The following is a 19,073-nucleotide window of genomic DNA, read 5'->3' on the forward strand; positions in this document are numbered from 1 at the left end:
GGTCAGCACATGTGCAGGAAAAGCCTCAAGCCTGCAGGGTGGGGTAGGGCAAGCAGTTTTGCACCTTCTCCCCAATCAAACCCACAGCAGGGAGAAGGGAGAATACAGGAATTTGGAGTACTCTGGAACAGCTATTCAAGTGAATTAGCTCCTGTTCTCACTCAACAAAATTCATAATTAAGCTTGTGAGACACAATTTCTTGCCTTTCTTAGTCACAAGTGCAAAGATTTTATTGAACTGTCACCTTGCTGCAGAAGCATCTCTGTTGCAAAAGCAAGAAATTATTAAGAAAATATTGAGATATCTTAGTTACTGATCCCTATACCCAGCACGTAGTAAACCCCACTATTTTTAGCATTATCTGCAACTGTATTGCATGTATATTGCTCTTTAAAATAGTGTTAGACCTTTTTAATCGTCTCTTGACACTGTAAATGTACTCATACTCCATAAGGTTTTTAATCTTTAAAGTTACAAGCTTGTTTCCATCTAATTGCTGTATGTTGAAAAAAATTATCCACAACTATAAAATGTTGCATTTCAACTGAAAATTGTTGGTTTTTTTTCCTCTCCTAGGTTGTCAAACTGAAGCAAATAGAACACACACTGAATGAAAAGAGAATATTACAAGCGGTGAACTTTCCTTTCCTTGTAAAACTGGAGTATTCTTTTAAGGTAATAATTACTTTGAAATAAATTGTTTGTGTTTCAGGGAAGTGTGTGCTCAAACTTTACATATTAAACCATATAACTTAAATCTTACAGTGATTTTAGTATTTTTGTCTTCAGAGATGCTTCACTTGGGACTGTTGACAGGAGTCTTGAGCAGGAGTTCCTGCACTTGTGTGCACACTAGCACACACCACGGTTCACCAGATGATCACTGGAAGGATATCTCCAAATAAATGAATAAATAAACCAAATTAAACTTAGAGATTTCCCAGGGGAACTGGCTTCTGTACAACAGGGAGCTTTTAGGTGTAATTCTTTCTTTGAGAGAAACGAGAGGCTATATTTCTGTAGCAGTGTATGAAATGGTAAATTTGTTCTGCAGATTTTTTTGCTTGAAATTCATACCTGAGGCAAATCTTAATGACACTCTAAACCAGGAAGGAAAAAACTTTGAGGCTAGCTTCTCATTTGATGACAGTATGCATTAGTCAGTGTGTAGAGAAACTAAATATATTCCTAGTTTATAGAGTGGTATGTGTCCTGTATCTGTTTCCTTATTCTTTCATTATTTTTATCCTTTCATGCCATTTAAAATAAATTCTACCTTGATCTCTACAATTTTGAGATCTGGGGCTGTGGGAGATGAGAATACCTCACCCTGCCAACTCTGAACTTTTAAGAGTGCAGATTCTTATCTCTTGATCCCACTTTCTTGAGAAGTATTCATATCTTATCCTCTCATCCCTCACACGTTCTGTGTCAGGAACTCAATCTTTATTCAAATGTACTTCAAAATAGATTTATTGAGAGATACAGTGCTTCTCTTGTTGCATATGCCTTCACTTTTTAAAAGAATTTCTACCTGTGTTGCTTTCTGTTTGTTAAATCATTGGATGAATACTTTTTTTCTCTTCATTTTCATACTTTAATAAAATATACTGCAGGTAGGAATTACAAAGACTATAGCATGCCTAACTATGTACTTGTGTGTTTGCTTGCTTCCTTAGGACAATTCTAATTTATACATGGTAATGGAGTATGTTCCTGGTGGTGAAATGTTTTCACATCTAAGAAGAATCGGAAGGTTCAGGTAGGAGTATTAATGACCATACTACTTTCAAAAGGCTTATGTCACTAGTTTGAGAATAGAGTTTTATAAAATTCTTCAGTATTGAAGAAAAAAAACTCTGAAAGGGAAAGTGTATTTAGTTTATCCTTCTGTCAGTGAACATAAACTAGTCAGGCAATGAAAAACTTGTAATAATTTCTTTTCAAGTAGATAATACAGGCATTAATGATCTATGCATGGCAGAATCTTGGAATTCCTGTACATATTGCCACTGAAATTGGTGGTTTCTAAAAGTAAAATTTAAAGTCTAAGCTCTTGATTTGCATGTGTATTTTATCTACAAGACTTAAGTTTGGGAGACGAATGTATCTGTTCTAAAATGTTTGTTGTTTGCATTTCTGTTTCTTACTTGTTACACAGTAAAAGAACCAGTTAGAAGAGATGTAATTTGTCTGTCCATGGCAGTTACAAGGTTGTTTAATTATCTTAGCTTAACATTGGGATACTTAATATTTTTTTTAATTCTTCACAGTGAACCACATGCACGATTCTATGCAGCTCAGATAGTGCTAACATTTGAGTACCTCCATTCATTAGACCTCATCTACAGAGATCTAAAGCCTGAAAATCTTCTAATTGATCAGCAAGGATACATCCAGGTATGATATTGTTCCTATATTTAGGGAGTGGAGTCTTGTTCTGAGTATAGGATTAGGTAATTCTAGCAAATGTGTTTAAAATAAATGGTCTGAAGATGTTAGCATGCATGCAGGGAGCATTGAAATGCCCTACTGTGAATTAATAGTTAAAGCCATTGTGTTGTACTTCCTCCCACTGAAATTAAGTATGCACAATGGAGCTGTCTGCAGTTGAGCGAGTTGTCAAGATTTCCCTTGGGGTCTGTGGTAAGAAGTAGGTGATTATATGGCTCTGTGCATATGACCTATTTTTTACATCTGCTCTGGAGCAAGAGTGAAATTGCCCTAAAATGCCTGGTTTTCTGAATTGTCTATAAAAGTAGTTTAAGATGACCAGCTTTTAGATGCCAATGCTGATACTCTAGTACTTCATTTCAATCAGATGAATACTACCCTTGCAGAGTCCCAGCCTTCTCAGCATGTGGAGTAATAACTGAGCTGAAATCAAACCAGAACTGCAGTGCTGGAAATTATGACTTTGCTTTTACAACAGCCTTTCACAGCACCTTCACATCTTCTTTTTAGCTCTTACGCTTTTGCCCTAAATGGCAAATAGGAAGGTGGTGTACAGGAACAAGCACTCTGCAGTGCTTCACAGTCCTTAAGCTGTAGAAGCTTTTCTTTCCTCATGTCACCTTTTGTCATAGAAGAATCTGACAGGAAGATAGGTAACAAAAATGTTTGAGAGAAGTGGGAAGTATTAATAACTTATGTTATTTATAACAGTAAATAATTTTACATTGAGAATAAAACTAACATAATAGGGAGAAGATAAATCCAAGTTCTGTTGGGGAGCACCATTGATGTAAGGCTATGAATGGCTTACTCCAGAAGTGGCAACTCTATGTGCAACGGAATGGTTTTGTGATAGTGGGCAAATGGCAGATGATAATGGGTCCAGCAGTCACTGTAATGTGTCATTGGTTCACATCATCTACTGAACAGAGAAAGGGAATTCGTATTCATATGTTGATACTGCAGCTCCAAACAAATTTTGTTTAGGAATTCTATTAATTTTCTCTTTGAATTTTAAAGCCATTAATGTTTGTCCCATGTCTACAGTGTATTCTCCTTACGTAGTCTGATGCACATTCAAAACCACAGAAATGATTTGTCGCTGAGTGAAGCAGGTCTGTCTAGTCAGCATGTCACTCCCTCCATTCACCTCCAGCTGTAGTTGCTGTTGTTTCCACTAAAAATGAAGCAAAAGCTGCCTTGATAGTTTGGCGTTTGGATTGTTTAATTATGACACTACTGTATCAGAAACATCAGCGTAAGTTACTGTATAGTTAGCAATTATTATCATTGTAGTACAGTATGATTTCTCAGGGAATAGGTTGAAAATTATACCAAGAAGGAGCTAAAAAAAGAAACAGATTCTCAAATAAACATCCCAGAATTTCATATGTAACTCCCTGGCTTCTGTATGTATTTCACAATAGAGCCTCTGAAAAAACATGGAGAGTATGATACTGCATAGAGATTTCCCAGACTTACTGCAGGAAACATTACAAGTGGAATGAAGAATTTGTAACGGCTAAGAACTTGCCATTTATGAATACAGTTGCTTCTACATTTCCCCCTTAGTCTTCAGATAAACAAATTTTACTGTGGTGATGCTTTCAGAGAAGAATTGGAACTTACAAGAAGGCCTTTTTTATGTTGTCTTATTCCCACACTAATTTTACATACAACCTTTAGACACTTATGCAATAAAATTAAAAATTTACAAGACTGACTGATAGTCTGACCCTTTTTGCAATAAATTTATTTGTTAACTGGAGGAAAAGATATATACCTTGTTCATGTTTTTTAAACTTTCAGCAGTATAAACAGTCTGATTGGAAAAGAAAAGTTCTTAATGTAATTGCAGTACATCTGGAAGATCAGTAAGCCAGAGTTCCCACTGATTTTTAAAATTTAAAAATGGAAACTCATGTCAGGGGGAAAATATGTATTTTGTGTTATTAATTTTACCAGGAGAAACCTTTCATCTAGCTGTATTAGAAATATCTGCAGGAACAGTTACTGAAAGTACATCTGACTGTAGGATACAATGTGATTTGGCAAACAGTTTTTTCCTCCATATAAAATAGCTTTGCAAAATATTTCAGAAGTACTTAAATTTCTTTACAGAAATGCACTTACAGTCAATTTATGTTTTCTTGTGACAGGTCACGGACTTTGGCTTTGCAAAAAGAGTAAAAGGAAGAACTTGGACGTTATGTGGCACTCCAGAATACCTGGCACCTGAAATAATACTCAGCAAGGTACTTTCCTTTCATTGAGCCATGCCTTTGATGTAGCTAAAACTTAGTTCAGTTACTAAATTTTGGGAGATAAACAGTTGCTGATAGTTCCAAGAATCAAGTCTTGACTAGTTAGCTCTTTATAAAATACACACAATAGAGTTGTTGGTTTTGTAAAGGTTTGGGTTACTTTAATTAGCATCCATATCAGAACAGCAAATCTAACCTTCAAGTGTTAACAGACTAGAACAGGAGCTCCAGAGGTAACAAGAACTGCATTTTGGGTAACTCAGTAGTCATTAAATAACTAGTAGCAGTGTTTCAGGTTTTTAAGGTACTTCTCATGAAAATAACTGTGACAAACCACTGGCTTTACCCGTAAAGTACATGCAGTCTGAGCTTACTTTTGATCAATTTCTAGCTAGCAATTGCACTATTTGAACATAGAAGGAATATCATATAGCTGCTATAGCCCTTCTTGTTTTGGAAAGGGAACATGCCCTTACAGTTTCTAGAGCTTATTATAATATAAACAATAATAATGCATAATGTTAAGTTATGCATTTAATGCATGGTTTAATTAAATAATTTACCCTTCTCATATCTTTAAAAGTAAATCTAAAATATTTTTGTTTAGGGATGAAGTGTTTGTTATTTGCATTTTTTTTCTCCCCTACTCAGCTAAAGTAGCAGAAGAAATCACAAGTAGTCCATTACAGATTCTCCATTTTTCAGAAAAGACTGGGTCTTAGCCCTGAGCTTTGTAAAAGATTTCTGAGAAGACATATAAAATGAGTGAAGTTGGTTGGTTTTTGTCTTGCTTTAATATTCAATAGAATTTAATAATGATTTTATATTCAGGCATTAAAGATCAGATCATAGATGTCTCTGTCACAACTTATTGACTAAACTTCTAAGCTCTTATAGCTGGTGTAGTAAGTGTGAAGATGTTCTGAAAGGTGGATAGTCAAGCAAAAAAGATGACAGTGTGCAATATAGGAAATATTGTTTAATGAAATTTCCCTAAGCTTTGCAAGACTTTCCAGTCGTTCTGTAACGACACTATTTGATTTAAATGAAACAAATAATGCTTGTTTCTGTCATTTAGGGAGTCTTACAGCATCAGCATGAAAACATCATTGAAACTCAGTGCAGGAATGTGTGCAGAACGTTTTGCTGTCATCACTGTAGCACTGCCCTCAGTGTAGTGGTTTCTAAGTACATTGTCGTTCAAATCTGTGAGCTTCATTTTGCTTAGAACTGGGTTGTAATTTCTGTAATAAACAAGCATTAATGCACTTGCTTTCTTTAGATTCCATAAATGTATATTGAAAATCTTAACCTGAACACTAGTAATTGTACTAATAGGGGAATTTCTCCTGTTATCCAGGGTTACAACAAGGCAGTGGATTGGTGGGCATTAGGAGTGTTAATCTATGAAATGGCAGCTGGATATCCCCCATTCTTTGCAGATCAGCCCATTCAAATTTATGAGAAGATTGTGTCTGGCAAGGTGAGTGAAGGCTCTGTGTTTTTTTGCAAAGGCAGAACCTATTTTTTGTGTGGAGCAGATGCAGAATTTACTGGTTACTAGACAGTGAGGAATTTAGAAAGTATATAGGAAAAATTTGTAATGTATGCTTCTTAAGTACATATGTTACAGTAGTATTAAAAGTTCCAAATAACTGTTTCCTGCATTGACATTTACAATGCAAACTATTACATTTACAGACATTATAGTATATACCTCTGTGTTTGGATAAAAAGGATTCAACAACTGTTAACCTCTACTAAGCTGTGCTTAATTTAGCTAGCTGTTTTCTTTTCTAGAAATATTTATTTCAGCTTTTGAGAAGCTCTGAGGAGCTTCCATAATTCATAGTAGGTTTCTTTTTTGCAGTCCTGGAGTTCAAGACATACCTAATGTTCTCTTTGGCTTTCATTGTTAAATACATTTTTTTACAGTTTTTCCACCTTTTCCCTGTAAATTTTCATTAGTAACTCTTAGTGTGCCAATTAGCACAAAAATGTGAACATTCTGTTGTTTCTTCTGGCAATGCTGTCTCCGTGTTTCATTGTGCTCACTTGTTACGGTGCATCTCTCCCTTGTCCCAGCACAAACATTCTGTGCCACATCACCGTATCACAGTATCATCAGGATTGGAAGAGACCTCACAGATCATCAAGTCCAACCCTTTACCACAGAGCTCAAGGCTAGACCATGGCACCAAGTGCCACGTCCAACCTTGCCTTGAACAGCCCCAGGGACGGCGACTCCACCACCTCCCCGGGCAGCCCATTCCAGTGTCCAATGACTCTCTCAGTAAAGAACTTTCTCCTCACCTCCAGCCTAAATTTCCCCTGGCGCAGCCTGAGGCTGTGTCCTCTCGTTCTGGTGCTGGCCACCTGAGAGAAGAGAGCAACCTCCTCCTGGCCACAGCCACCCTTCAGGTAGTTGTAGACAGCAATAAGGTCACCCCTGAGCCTCCTCCAGGCTAAACAATCCCAGCTCCCTCAGCCTCTCCTCGTAGGGCTGTGCTCAAGGCCTCTCCCCAGCCTCGTCGCCCTTCTCTGGACACGCTCAAGCATCTCAATGTCCCTCCTAAACTGGGGGGCCCAGAACTGAACACAGTACTCAAGGTGTGGTCTAACCAGTGCAGAGTACAGGGGCAGAATGACCTCCCTGCTCCTGCTGACCACACCTTGATGCAGGCCAGGATGCCACTACATCTTACATACTTCTGTAATTCAGATCAAGGAAAGTGCCTCAGTAGGCCCCGTGGTACACTGCAATGAGACTGAAGAACCCTATTAAAATCAAGAACGTGATTATTCTGAAAGGTTGTAATGTAACTCTTCAGCCCTCTCTATGAATATATGGGAATTAGTTTATAAAGTTACATTTTTAAGGAAATGTTTATTTTCTAAACTGAAAAAAACAGAAGAATTTTGCTTGACACTCTCTATTGTTGATCATACACCTTTTTAACTGAGTCCGTGGATGCGTGGTTTCACGAACAGCACTGGACTCTAGCTCTGGAAAGTTTAAAATTCAGTTCTCAGCTTAGCTGTAGGTTTCATTTATAACCTTAAGTCTTTAATATGCCTCATGCATTTAATTCTCTTCTTAAACTGTTAATATGTCCTTACTTTGCAGCTGTCTAGGTATTATATGTGTTAAAACTTGTAAATTTCTCACATATGACCATACATCCATATTGGTGTTTAGTTCTCTTCTTAAACTGTTAATATGTCCTTATTTTGCAGCTGTCTAGGTATTGTATGTGTTAAAACTTGTAGATTTCTCACATATGACAATACATCCATATTTGCAGATAAACTGAAGCAGTGTCCTTGATTAACAGACCTCTTTATTTCATAACATGTTTTTATGTTAAATAATTCCATGTTCTGCATTTACATCGCTTGAATATTGAAAGTGCCAAACATGGAGACAGCTACAGCTTTCTGCCTTTTCCCTTTTCTTCTCTCTGGTAGCTCAAATGGTGTTGGTAGATCTTTTGCTATTAAAATCCAGTGCAATTACATGCCATGAATCATTTTCAGATATTTCTTAGCCAGTAGTGGCAGTCACTGGAATGATATTCTTCAAATAGTGCCCTATTATTTATAGAAAACTTGTGATGTTGGTGTATTTAGTTATCAGAAACAGATTATAGTACAGCATGAAGATCCAGATTGAATTTTCATAAATAATTGCTGAATAACAGTAATTTCTCTTATTTCAGAGCTTATCTATATATTTATATGTTGTATGTATGTTATACTGTACTGGATCTCCTGAGTGCTGGTGTATACATAGTGTAATCAAAAAATGTGTTCCTAGAAAACAGTTGAAAATGCTTTGATGTTACATTGATGAGGCACCAAGTTAAATTTAGCTTTGTCATTGTTACATCAATATTTTTTCCCCAACTCAATCAGATGTAGAAAATTTTCAGTTAAAGGAAATCTGAAATTAAGAAGGTAATGCTGCTAATGGTAAAGGTTCTGTGAAACTGAAACAGATGTGCAACAATAATCTTCTCCCTTTTCATGCAGTCTTACTTGATTTGTTTTCAGAAGAAGACAAGAGAATGGCTCCAATGTTTCATTTTGTTTGGATGCTGTTTTGCTTCATGGGGGGGAAAGTAAAATTTTTATGTTGTTTTTTAATGTTGTGGATGTATAATTTTAGGTAAGGTTCCCATCACACTTCAGTTCAGACCTAAAGGATCTTCTAAGAAATTTACTCCAGGTAGATTTGACCAAACGATATGGAAATCTCAAGAACGGTGTAAATGACATAAAGAATCACAAGTGGTTTGCCACTACAGATTGGATTGCCATCTATCAGAGAAAGGTAAGATTCTTTCTATGACAGGTTGAAGTAAAATTTCTTGGTGTTTATTTTTTACTTTCTGAAGTCTGTCACTTTTAATTAAACTGAGGAAAGGTGAAACAAGTTTAGTCTTTTAGACTCTGAAGAGTAACCATTGTTTGTTTCTTGTTTTTTATTTTTAATTCTGGACCTTTGTGTAGTTTGACATACAGTCAGACTGTTCTTCAGCAAGGAAAGGCTCTACCCAGAGCTAGAGGGTTTTTCTTTTGGTTGGTTGGAGTTTTTTGGTGGCTTGGGATTTTTTTGTGAGGATGGCTGTGGGGTTTCGTTTTGTTTTGTTGGTTTTGTGGTGTTCTTTTTCCTTGTGTGTTTTGGTTTGGTTTGAATTTTTTCCTCTGTTAAAGAAGTACATTCCCTCCTCCTTGCTCTAGGATTGAATCACATATAGGCAGTGTCTGCTCAATTCACAGTAGCTCTTGAGGAGTTTTTTACTTGTTACACTGCTAATCGATTAAAGTTCCAGTAGCAATGGGAGCCATCCTGCTGAATCCTTATTCTCCTGGCATTTTTAGAATGCTTTTCTAGACCTGCCTAACCAACATGACTGGTAATGTGGTTTTTAGAAGATCCATGGCAAATCTGCACTATGAACTTCAGGCATGCATAAGAAAGCAAGCAACGGACAACTGGGAATATTCTCTTAGCACAAGCATCCATTAACATAACCATTGGAGGGGAGCATTTTAGTGGCTGCCAGGATGAATGAGACAGAACTGGTAGATGACATTGGAGAAAGGGATTGGTGATGGTAACCATTCAGTCTAGGCTTGTCTTCAAGTAGCTCCAAAGCTCCCTCTCCCCTTGAAGGTACAGTCAGTTAAATATCTGCACATTAGTGAGTTACTAGAAACGGATTCTGAAGAAATTAGATGCAAACTCTGAGTTCTTGGCTTTTCAGTAGACAACAATAAGCCTAAAATAATGAATGTTGTCCTAGAAGACTCACAGGGAGAAACAATTTTGTGTCTAGAAATTGGTAAAAAGGTTAGAGTTAAGTGATAATATTTAAAGGAATTTGTTAGCATTTCAACAGTGTAAACTGCCTTGACTGTAGAGGCATGACCTTGCTGCAGTAGCAGCAGCAATTTTAAAGGCCAAACCTAACTACTAACAGTAGTTTATAAAAGGAAAACAGTTGTTTGGCTACACAGTCTGTCAGTATAAGTGTTGTAGTATTCACAAATGTATTAGAAGGCAAAGTACAATTAACACATCTTGTATTCTTTGTATTAATCATAGATGCTTTAAAGAAAGATTCCCCCATTGCAGAATTGTAATTACCTGTTCTTTCCTTTCTTAATGCCTGTTTATAAGGCAAATTTATATGCACTGTGTTTCATTTTCTAGTATGCTGTTGTAATACTGAGTTAAATATTCCTACAATTGCTGCTGCAGTGCTATGGAGAATTACTTTCATAAAAACAAGAAATACTTTTAACTGTGAACTAGTAGTACAGTCAGAAATAGCTATTACTAGTTTTAAAAGATTGTGAAAACTGATGCTGAATAAGTTTGATGCTTCTAATTATAAGGAATAAATACTGCAATACTAAAGGTTGGAAACAACAGCATGGCTTGTATTATCGTTTAGGCAGTCATAGAAATACAACAATAAAGTTTGGTTTTATACCAGCTTTTCACAGTGGCTGCTACTACAGCATGTATTTTCCAGAATAAATGTCTTGTTCCTTGGGAGCTGATGGAATGTGAATAATTTGCTATGATACAGTTGTAAGTCAATTACTTAATATTTCAGATAAGATCAAGTCTTGTTTTTCTTTGTCTGTTTACATAGTGTTTTATTAAAATCCTGCCTGATGATATGGTTGCACTTAGGACCAAACAGATATTTCTGCTATAAACCAGTATTCATTCAGGTGATTTCTGTCATGGAGGTAATAGGAAAAAGTCGGAGGCATTTTACTTGAATGGGTTCCAGCAGTAAGCAAGATAGTTTTTATGCTCTGAGCTTTGTTATAAGAAAATCTATTTAAGAAGACACAGAAAACTAATTCAGATAATGTAAACGCGTGGCTTTCTAGAGTGTGTGTTGTCTCAGGATAAATCACCTGAACACGTACTTTTTTTAGGAACAAAAGGATACACAAAATTGTAGCAGTCTATAAATGCAGAAAGTTAGTATTGCTTCTTGGAGGTGTATAGTAGAACTGCCTCAAATCAGTAGAGTATAATTTATGTTAGTCTGTGCTGTAACTCTTTAATTTACCGACTTCCACACGTGCAACCCCCTGCCATCAGTAATCTGTGTTGGCCACTGAGCAGTTCTGTGGTTGCACACTGTGGTCTGATCCCCTGACTCTGCTGGAGCCTTGCCTGCTTATCTATCTCCCTACTGTGCAGCCTCTGGCATACATACTCCTTGGGATGTCCCAGAGAGAGAGGTACTTGCCTGATTATTTTGCATTTCCAGGTTTAATTTTGCATCACCTCAATAGTTTTGCTATGTGTTGCTTACTGCAAAGATCAATTGAAAAAAGGAGTGTAGTAACTGGTAATTGTGCCTTGCACTCCAGTTTATCCTGGACCTGTTGCAGCGGAGGATTTCTCTTTCTCCCTGGTCTTCCATTTTTTCTTGTCCTTCCCTTATTTACCATTCATTCTTAGTCATTGTGTCGCATCAGCCCCTAAAACCCTGCCTGTTCCTTCTTTCACCGTGGAAGTGATTCTAAAATTTCAATTATTTTAAAAAGTAATTAACTTTAATTTTGAACTTTGACATGTGATAGATTAGAAGGATTAAGATTTGAATTAATACCAGCAGAGTGTAGATAGAATTTTGTAGTCTGATCCCTAAAATATCATTTCAGTGTCTGCAAGTTGGCAGCAATTCCTTCCCCTCCCCAACTGTGAAGGGACTGTTAGCCAGTAAAAATGCAGGTATGTCCCAGTGCAAACCCCTATCTTTCATGTCATCTTCAGAAAGCTGCTGGTTCCCTCAACTTTTAAGCATCAGCAGTTAAGCAGGCATCTCATGCAGCCGTGGCTGAGCTGTGAGCTGCATCATACAGCTGATGAGTTGAGGGGTGCAAGGTCTTCTCTGCAAGAAGAGAACTAAACTTTGTTTTGAAGTGGAAGCGATTTATAATTGTTTGTTAATTTTTAAAGGTTTGTCAGTCAGATATTAGTCTTTTTCAACATACACATGTAGGTCTACACCTTCTTAAGCTGGTTTTATTTGTGTCATGATTTTATACTGTAATACCTGGTTTCTTGGTAGGATTTGAGGAGTGGTGGGAATATTGTGGTCATTACCGCAATGTGAAATCTATGGGTGTTAGGCCAATAACATTTTTGTGTACCTTCTCTCCTCCCCAAATACAGGTAGAAGCTCCATTCATACCAAAGTGCAGAGGCCCTGGAGATACCAGCAACTTTGATGATTATGAAGAAGAAGATATTCGTGCGTCTCTAACAGAAAAATGTGCAAAAGAATTTGCTGATTTTTAGTAGGAGTAAGAGGACAAGATGACATCAGGGCTCACATTGGGATCTTTGCACTCTGTTAACAGATGAGGTGGAGCTGAGACCATCATATGTCAAAACAGTTACCTAGTTACTTCATTCCACAAAGCTGACTGAGGTCTTTATTGCCATCTTCCATGTGTGCAGTTTGCACCAACCCTTCTAACTAGGCACAATTAAGCAAGCACTGTTTGTGCAGTAACACAGAATAATAGACCACTTTCCTACTTAACTTTGGTTTCTGTCGTTCTTTGTTTCTGTGTATTGTTCATTTTCCCCTTTAAAATGAAGTAGTTTTTTACCCAAGAATGCTCCATTTTATTTTGAATAATGTATTATTTGTGTGAGTGAAATGGAAGGTGTTGCGGCTAGTGTGATTTAGACTGAAGTGAAAGATAAATGTTGCTTCTAGTCTGTGCCAGCCAATAATTCTTGTCTGTCTTGTGTCTGATGCTACAATTTATTACATTTTTTTTAGTAGCTCAGACTAAACCTAGCCAACATTTTTAGCATTTTTGAAGGTAGTATTTATCGCCATATAAATGTCTGCTAAATTAACTTTAAAACATTTCTTCCTGGAGACTGACCAAAATTCAGTAGAATCAATTGGATGGATTAAGTAGGGGACAGTAGCTAGACCCCGTGCCTTGGTTTTCTACATCCCTGAAGTTTTCATCACTGCCTCCTTTCTTTCTATTTCTCACCTAGGCAGTAGATAAATTGCCATAACCAGACTGTATCATGGAAAGCTTACAGTCTTTGTCAGAGGGAGTAATTCTACCTGGTCTTGATTTTGGACCATGTTTAACCAAGTCAGCTTACCAGCATTTCATTTGGCAGGTAGGAAATGGCTTTTTTTCAAGAATATGAACCCTGAACTCTTAAAGGAAGTTTTGGTCAGTATTACAGTGAATATGATTTATTTTGATCGACACTTGTTTTGTTTAGCCAGTGTTTGAGCTCCCAAAGTATTCCTTGTTTTGAGCCTTTTTTTGATGAAAAAAAAGGCATCCGTTCAAATAAACCCCACCACACCTCAACAAGCAAATCATGCTCTGCCATTAGCTATGAAAAACAAATGGTTTAGCAAATGCAAAATAATATTCTAGATGCATCGCTGGATGAACACGGTTATTTTTTGTTAGCTGTCAAGAGGTTATTGCCAAGTTTTTATTCTGGTATACTATATTAGTAAACTGAGGATGGAGTACTGCTACAATCATTTTCTTTTTAATTACAGCACTTCATTCACAAAGAAAAGAGACAAGTTTAAAAACTGCAACAGCTAGGTTTATTTTAGTTGCGTTGTGTCTTCATTTCTAACCTACTCTCTTTCAATCAAACAGAATGTATGGTCACACCAATATAAGTACTTGGGCTTAATCATGTTTTGTATACTCTCACCAACTGACTTAAAAGATACCGCTACCATGTGCTAGCTTTGGGCACTTTCACACATTCATTTCAATGTTAATAATCAGTGGCTCAGCACTTTTTTGGGGGTTGCTTTTAAACTTATTCATAGTAGTTTTATTTGTACACTTGATTCTGTCTGTCTCAGTGACCTGTCTTAAAACAGCACATCTAAACAGTTTAAACTAGGCTCCTGTTTTATGATAAATTTACATGCATACAAGGGTGAATTGTTTTTTTAAAAAACGAGCTATATTAATACATAGCCATTGCATTTCTTTGAATGTCAGTGCAAATAAACCACTGGCATTCCTTCCTTTGAATCTGTATGACACTCCTTCAAGGAAAAGCCTTTGTAGACATTTTACAGAAGAGTATGAAACGTACCATCCAACATTCTGTATGTTTAGGTTGAGCATTTTTGCACAACGTCATTAGGAGGCTGACACCGAATGCAGTCTTTGTCCACCCATATTTACAATGTGCAAGAAAAGTATAAGATACTTTGCTGTAGCAAATTTTATGTAACAAAGATATATCGTCACATTAATAAATTTAAAGAAATCCTTTGTATGAAAATGTTAAAATCTTTTGTATTTCATTTAGACCAAGGACATGCTGCTGTATGCTAGCTGTATGCGATAAATTCTACAGTAACTTTGTTGTCGTTTATGAACTTTAAAAGATTTTAATAAATGTTGGAGATCACAATTTGATTCTGTTATGATTTTAATTTTTGATCATTGCATTTATGACTCTAGTAAGATTCAGAGATTTTTCTGTTTTGTAAAATACTGTAATCATTCATCTTGAGTGTACAATAAGACAAAAGTCTAGGAAATTGGTTCTGACATGTCTGTCTGATATCCAGATTAAATTCTACGTGGGCATAAGTGGAAAAGTCATCTTAATGCCATGATATTATGCTATTTATTAATTTTATGAAAATCCTGTTAGAAAGTAAAATACTTTTCCAATATGGCATAATAGACTTCAGTATGGAAATGAGATTCTATTTTGGAAAAGGAGGGGAAGTGTGCAATTTCCAAGGCATTAGTGAGTACATTTGACAATGTGAGTATTATACAACCCTCTCATTTAAACACAGTCATAAAATATAACTACAGAATATTATGTTACCTGTATTTAATTTGAAAATCCTTTTCACAATATGGAAAAATTGTATATCTATGACAGTAGAAGCTTGTTAATTTTACACATTTGAGGAATTAAGTGTTGAACTATATGGTATATTTTAATTGTACTCTAGTTGTATGTAACTTTCATTTCCAACATAAAGGATTGTATCTCATTAAGTAAATTGCTTTTTTTATTATCTTGTCAGTTGCATTAAAACCCTTATTTTTAAATCCTTTAAAGTATTTTACTAATTTTTGCAAATAATTAGATGTTTTTAAGTGCTACAATAGTGTGCAATATAGTAAACATTTATATACAGAAGTGCAAATTAAATTATGTACAACACTTGTGCTGCTTCTTTGTGAATCAGAATGTTATCTGATGACAGTAGTTGACTCTCTCCACACACTGCAAAGAGAGTTGGAAAGCAAGAGGAAAAGTTTATCAAACACACTGCTCATACTAGTTTGGGACCCACTGAATTTTACACTAACTAGGGTTTTTGGAGAAGATGGTGTGGAGAACATTAAAGGCAGTTATGAGAAGTCAGTGAGTTGAAGTTCTTAGGCACTGGAAGGCAGGCAGTGACCATAGCTGTAATGCTGTTTGTCTTTGTATTTTCTCATTCAAACTCGGCTTTTTATTGAAGATAATTGTCTGTTTTTAAACCGTCTACAGATCCTGCTGTACAAACTTCGTGCTATGTCTCATTGTGCTGTGAAACAACTGATAGAAGTAAAGACTGTTCATGGTCTTGGCATTGTCTGTGTTGAGGCTTTTTCTGCAAGTGTTGTTCAGAGATGCTCTGGTACCTGCTCTTCGTAGTGCAGCTCCTCCCGTTTCTGAACAGACCTTCAGCCTCTGCTTCTGCTGCCGTATGTCTACTGATTGCGCTTTTATGGTGGTCTTGGTTTCATAGTACAAATGCTGTATGATATTCTGAAGATCATTTTGCTTTTTCTAAAGATGAGCTAAGAAAGTGCAAAAAGCAGTGGATTTGAAGTTGCCTTTCAAATCTGTTGTTAGAATTTGATGTGTTTAAGGAGGACTCAGGAGAACCACTCTATAGGAAACTGGTAAAAAGATGATTCTATTCTGTCTGAAGTGTGCATAGTGCACACGTAAAAATTTTCTTGACTTCCACGCCTGTACTAGTGTGGATCATGTACAGCTTTTAGAAATGGTTTTAATTGAGAGCTTTAAGAATGAACTGATTTGAGACTTCCAACTGAAGGGGTAAAACATAAGTCTCTAACATCAGGCTGGGAAATAATCACTTCTAGTAAAAGGATTGGAGCTCCACAAGGAGGTTTAAATCTTTTATAGACTGTAAATACTTGTCATCTTGCACTGGGCTTAGGTACAGTTTGGAGTTTTTAGAAGGAAAAGATGTGAATATCTCAGGGCAAGGCAGGATCTCAACATAGCTTTTCCTGATTTTTTAATTTGATGAGGTCTAGTCACATTTTGACCTTTTCAAACCTTGCTGTCTGCAAGAAGCTTGCATATTGAAGTTTATTCTTAGTTAACTACTAAAGAAAGTTCCTACCTCAGTGGGCTAATAGCAGCTTTATGTTCTCATTAAATCATTAGGATGAGTTCCCAATAGTCTTTTTTCAAAGCTGGTAAAATACCCTTTAGAATCCTTATGGTCTGCTTGTCCTGTTGCCATTCTTGGAGAGTCAAATACAAGTAACTTTGCAAAAATGTGTTTTGAAAAATTCTGTGGCTCTCAGTTCTAAATTTTAAAAGCCATATTTCTGCTGTCATTTGCATTAGTGTGTGGTCAGTGAAGCATTTAAGAAGGACTCAGTGACAAGCTTGCATGGTTCTTGCTGCTTAGCTTGCAAGAATTAGATTTTGATTACACAGTAGCAATCTAGTATCTAACTGCAAATTGTGCTCTTTGTGTTCAGAAGCAGCCCCACACATGAATGTGGTTGCAGTGAAAAAGCTCTTCAGGATGAAAGGGTTGTTTCTTCTTAGAATAATTTTGAGGATGGAGGTCAGTGATCTGTTCCCATACAAATGCAACCACTCTAACAGATGTTTTCCTTTGCTGGGAGGTAGAGCTTGGAGACTTCTTCCTTTTGCTTCTGAGATGCTGTGTAATTGTAAAGGAGACAGCTGTCAATGCTGACTCAAGGTCTCGGTAGTCTGGCATGCAAGTGCGGCACCAGTTACAGGAAAAATACTGGTGATCCGAGCAATAAAGATAAAATTGGAGTGTTGGAAAGGCTTGAGTAACTCCCTGAAATTCCTGCACCATCAAGATAATTTGATAAAATTGTAAATCATAATTCCTCCTCATTTACATATAGTAGCACATCAGTGCTTTGGTCTACACAGCAGTACCCCAACAACTGTCTTCTGCTGGAAATACTGTTCTTTACTGTGTATCTACATTGCCAATTTATAGTTATCTGAGTAATAGATCGAGCAAATGGAAAGTACATACTGATCAAATATTGATTTCTTCTGTCTTCACTGTCATCTTTCTACTCGATGTGTGCATTGAAGTGGGGATCTAGATGTCAGGCCTCTATTAATGATGGGTAACACTCTGGATGGGTAACATCACTGCACAGGTGTGCTAACAGGTTAAGCAATCAATATTTGGTTATTCATAAATTTCCAAAGTTTATAAAATAATCTCATCTTTAATTGCCCCCTCCTCCTCCCCCCCCCCCCCAAGAAAAGTGATATTATGTGTCTCCAGAAAATACATTTGCCTTTAATTCACTCACCATGCATATCAGGAAGTATGTATCTGGTAAGCTTGCTTACCAGTGAGAAAAAGAGTTGAGCAGGTAGCCTTAGTAAAAATTTACACTGTGTTGTACCAGGGTGGTGACAGAGTGCTACACATGTGTATAACATGGTGATACAGTTTGTTAATGTTAGCACGTTAGTTTGTGTGAGGAGTGCAACTTTCCTTCTGTACAAGTATGTGCGCAGCAGTTCAGGATATAGCACAAGGACCTGGCTTCAGGAGGACATCCAGATCAGAGCCATCTTCCATGGCCAAAGCACCCATAGCTCATTCATTCTGGAAAAGAATTTCATAGTGGGACCACGTCTGCTGCAAGGTAAGTTCCCTGCCAAAGGAGGTATATTACGGTGAATGCTGGGGGGCAAATAACTCCCTGAAGTCTCATGAATTTATTAGTGGCTCTTTTTGAATGCCATATAAGGAAGCCTGAAATACCAACACAAATGCTTTTTTACTTGGGGTTTGTATGAGCCAAAACTGCTTTAGTGCATACCTAGTATTGTGTCTGAAGTTATTAAACTGGTCTTAATTCTGCAACTCTTTCCTGACTAACAAAACTGACCTCTGACTTCTCTTGATCTTCTTATATTCTATACAAGAACCTGTAAACTAAAAGGAATCATGATTCCACCTTCGCCTGGCTGCTCTGTCACAAAGTGCTCTAGTTGCATTCGTTTGCCAGCAGATGACACATTTATGTGGTGTGGAACTGTGTGAGAGATGTCAGCTGCAGAGCACAGTATGAACAAGAGATTTGGAAAATATTTAAAAGCAGTAAGGAAGGAAATCTGGACTGGACAAGCCACATAATATGCCAGGTAACATATGCAATGCCAACCACGAGTATTTGTTGTTTACGTATAAATAGATTTCGCCTTTAAATCCTTTTAGAGTTAATAATTGCAATGTTTTTAACCAGTTTTCCTATCAGCAAAAAAGGTAATGTGAGCAAAAGTATTTTTTTCATATGTGGTATTGCACAAGCTGTATGCAAATTCTACTGAATCCCTGATTGTTTAATCCTATTTTCGTGTCCAGAACCAGGAGGTCTGTTTCAGTAGCATACAATCAGTTGCTGCACTATGTGCAATTTAAAGTTTAGAAATACACTGGTTTTAAACAAAGATTGTCATTAAAAAAAAACCCCAAACAAACAAGCCCAGCCCACAAATA

General features: G+C 36.7%; 1 protein-coding gene across 2 annotated transcripts in view; it reads left to right on the forward strand.

Moving 5' to 3' along the window:
* PRKACB (protein kinase cAMP-activated catalytic subunit beta) overlaps positions 1 to 14,698 on the forward strand; it is a 74,502-nt gene extending 59,804 nt beyond the window's left edge. For both annotated transcript variants that reach the window (XM_064147898.1, XM_064147897.1), the window contains exons 4-10: positions 578 to 676; positions 1,681 to 1,763; positions 2,275 to 2,401; positions 4,615 to 4,710; positions 6,080 to 6,202; positions 8,888 to 9,052; positions 12,434 to 14,698. In XM_064147898.1, the coding sequence (XP_064003968.1) occupies positions 578 to 676; positions 1,681 to 1,763; positions 2,275 to 2,401; positions 4,615 to 4,710; positions 6,080 to 6,202; positions 8,888 to 9,052; positions 12,434 to 12,559 (819 nt within the window). In that variant the 3' untranslated portion in view covers positions 12,560 to 14,698. The remainder of the gene's footprint in view (positions 1 to 577; positions 677 to 1,680; positions 1,764 to 2,274; positions 2,402 to 4,614; positions 4,711 to 6,079; positions 6,203 to 8,887; positions 9,053 to 12,433) is intronic.
* Positions 14,699 to 19,073: the final 4,375 nt, after the last annotated feature.

Source organism: Pogoniulus pusillus, chromosome 8 (assembly GCF_015220805.1).
Source record: "Pogoniulus pusillus isolate bPogPus1 chromosome 8, bPogPus1.pri, whole genome shotgun sequence".
In the NCBI taxonomy this organism is placed as follows: domain Eukaryota; kingdom Metazoa; phylum Chordata; class Aves; order Piciformes; family Lybiidae; genus Pogoniulus; species Pogoniulus pusillus.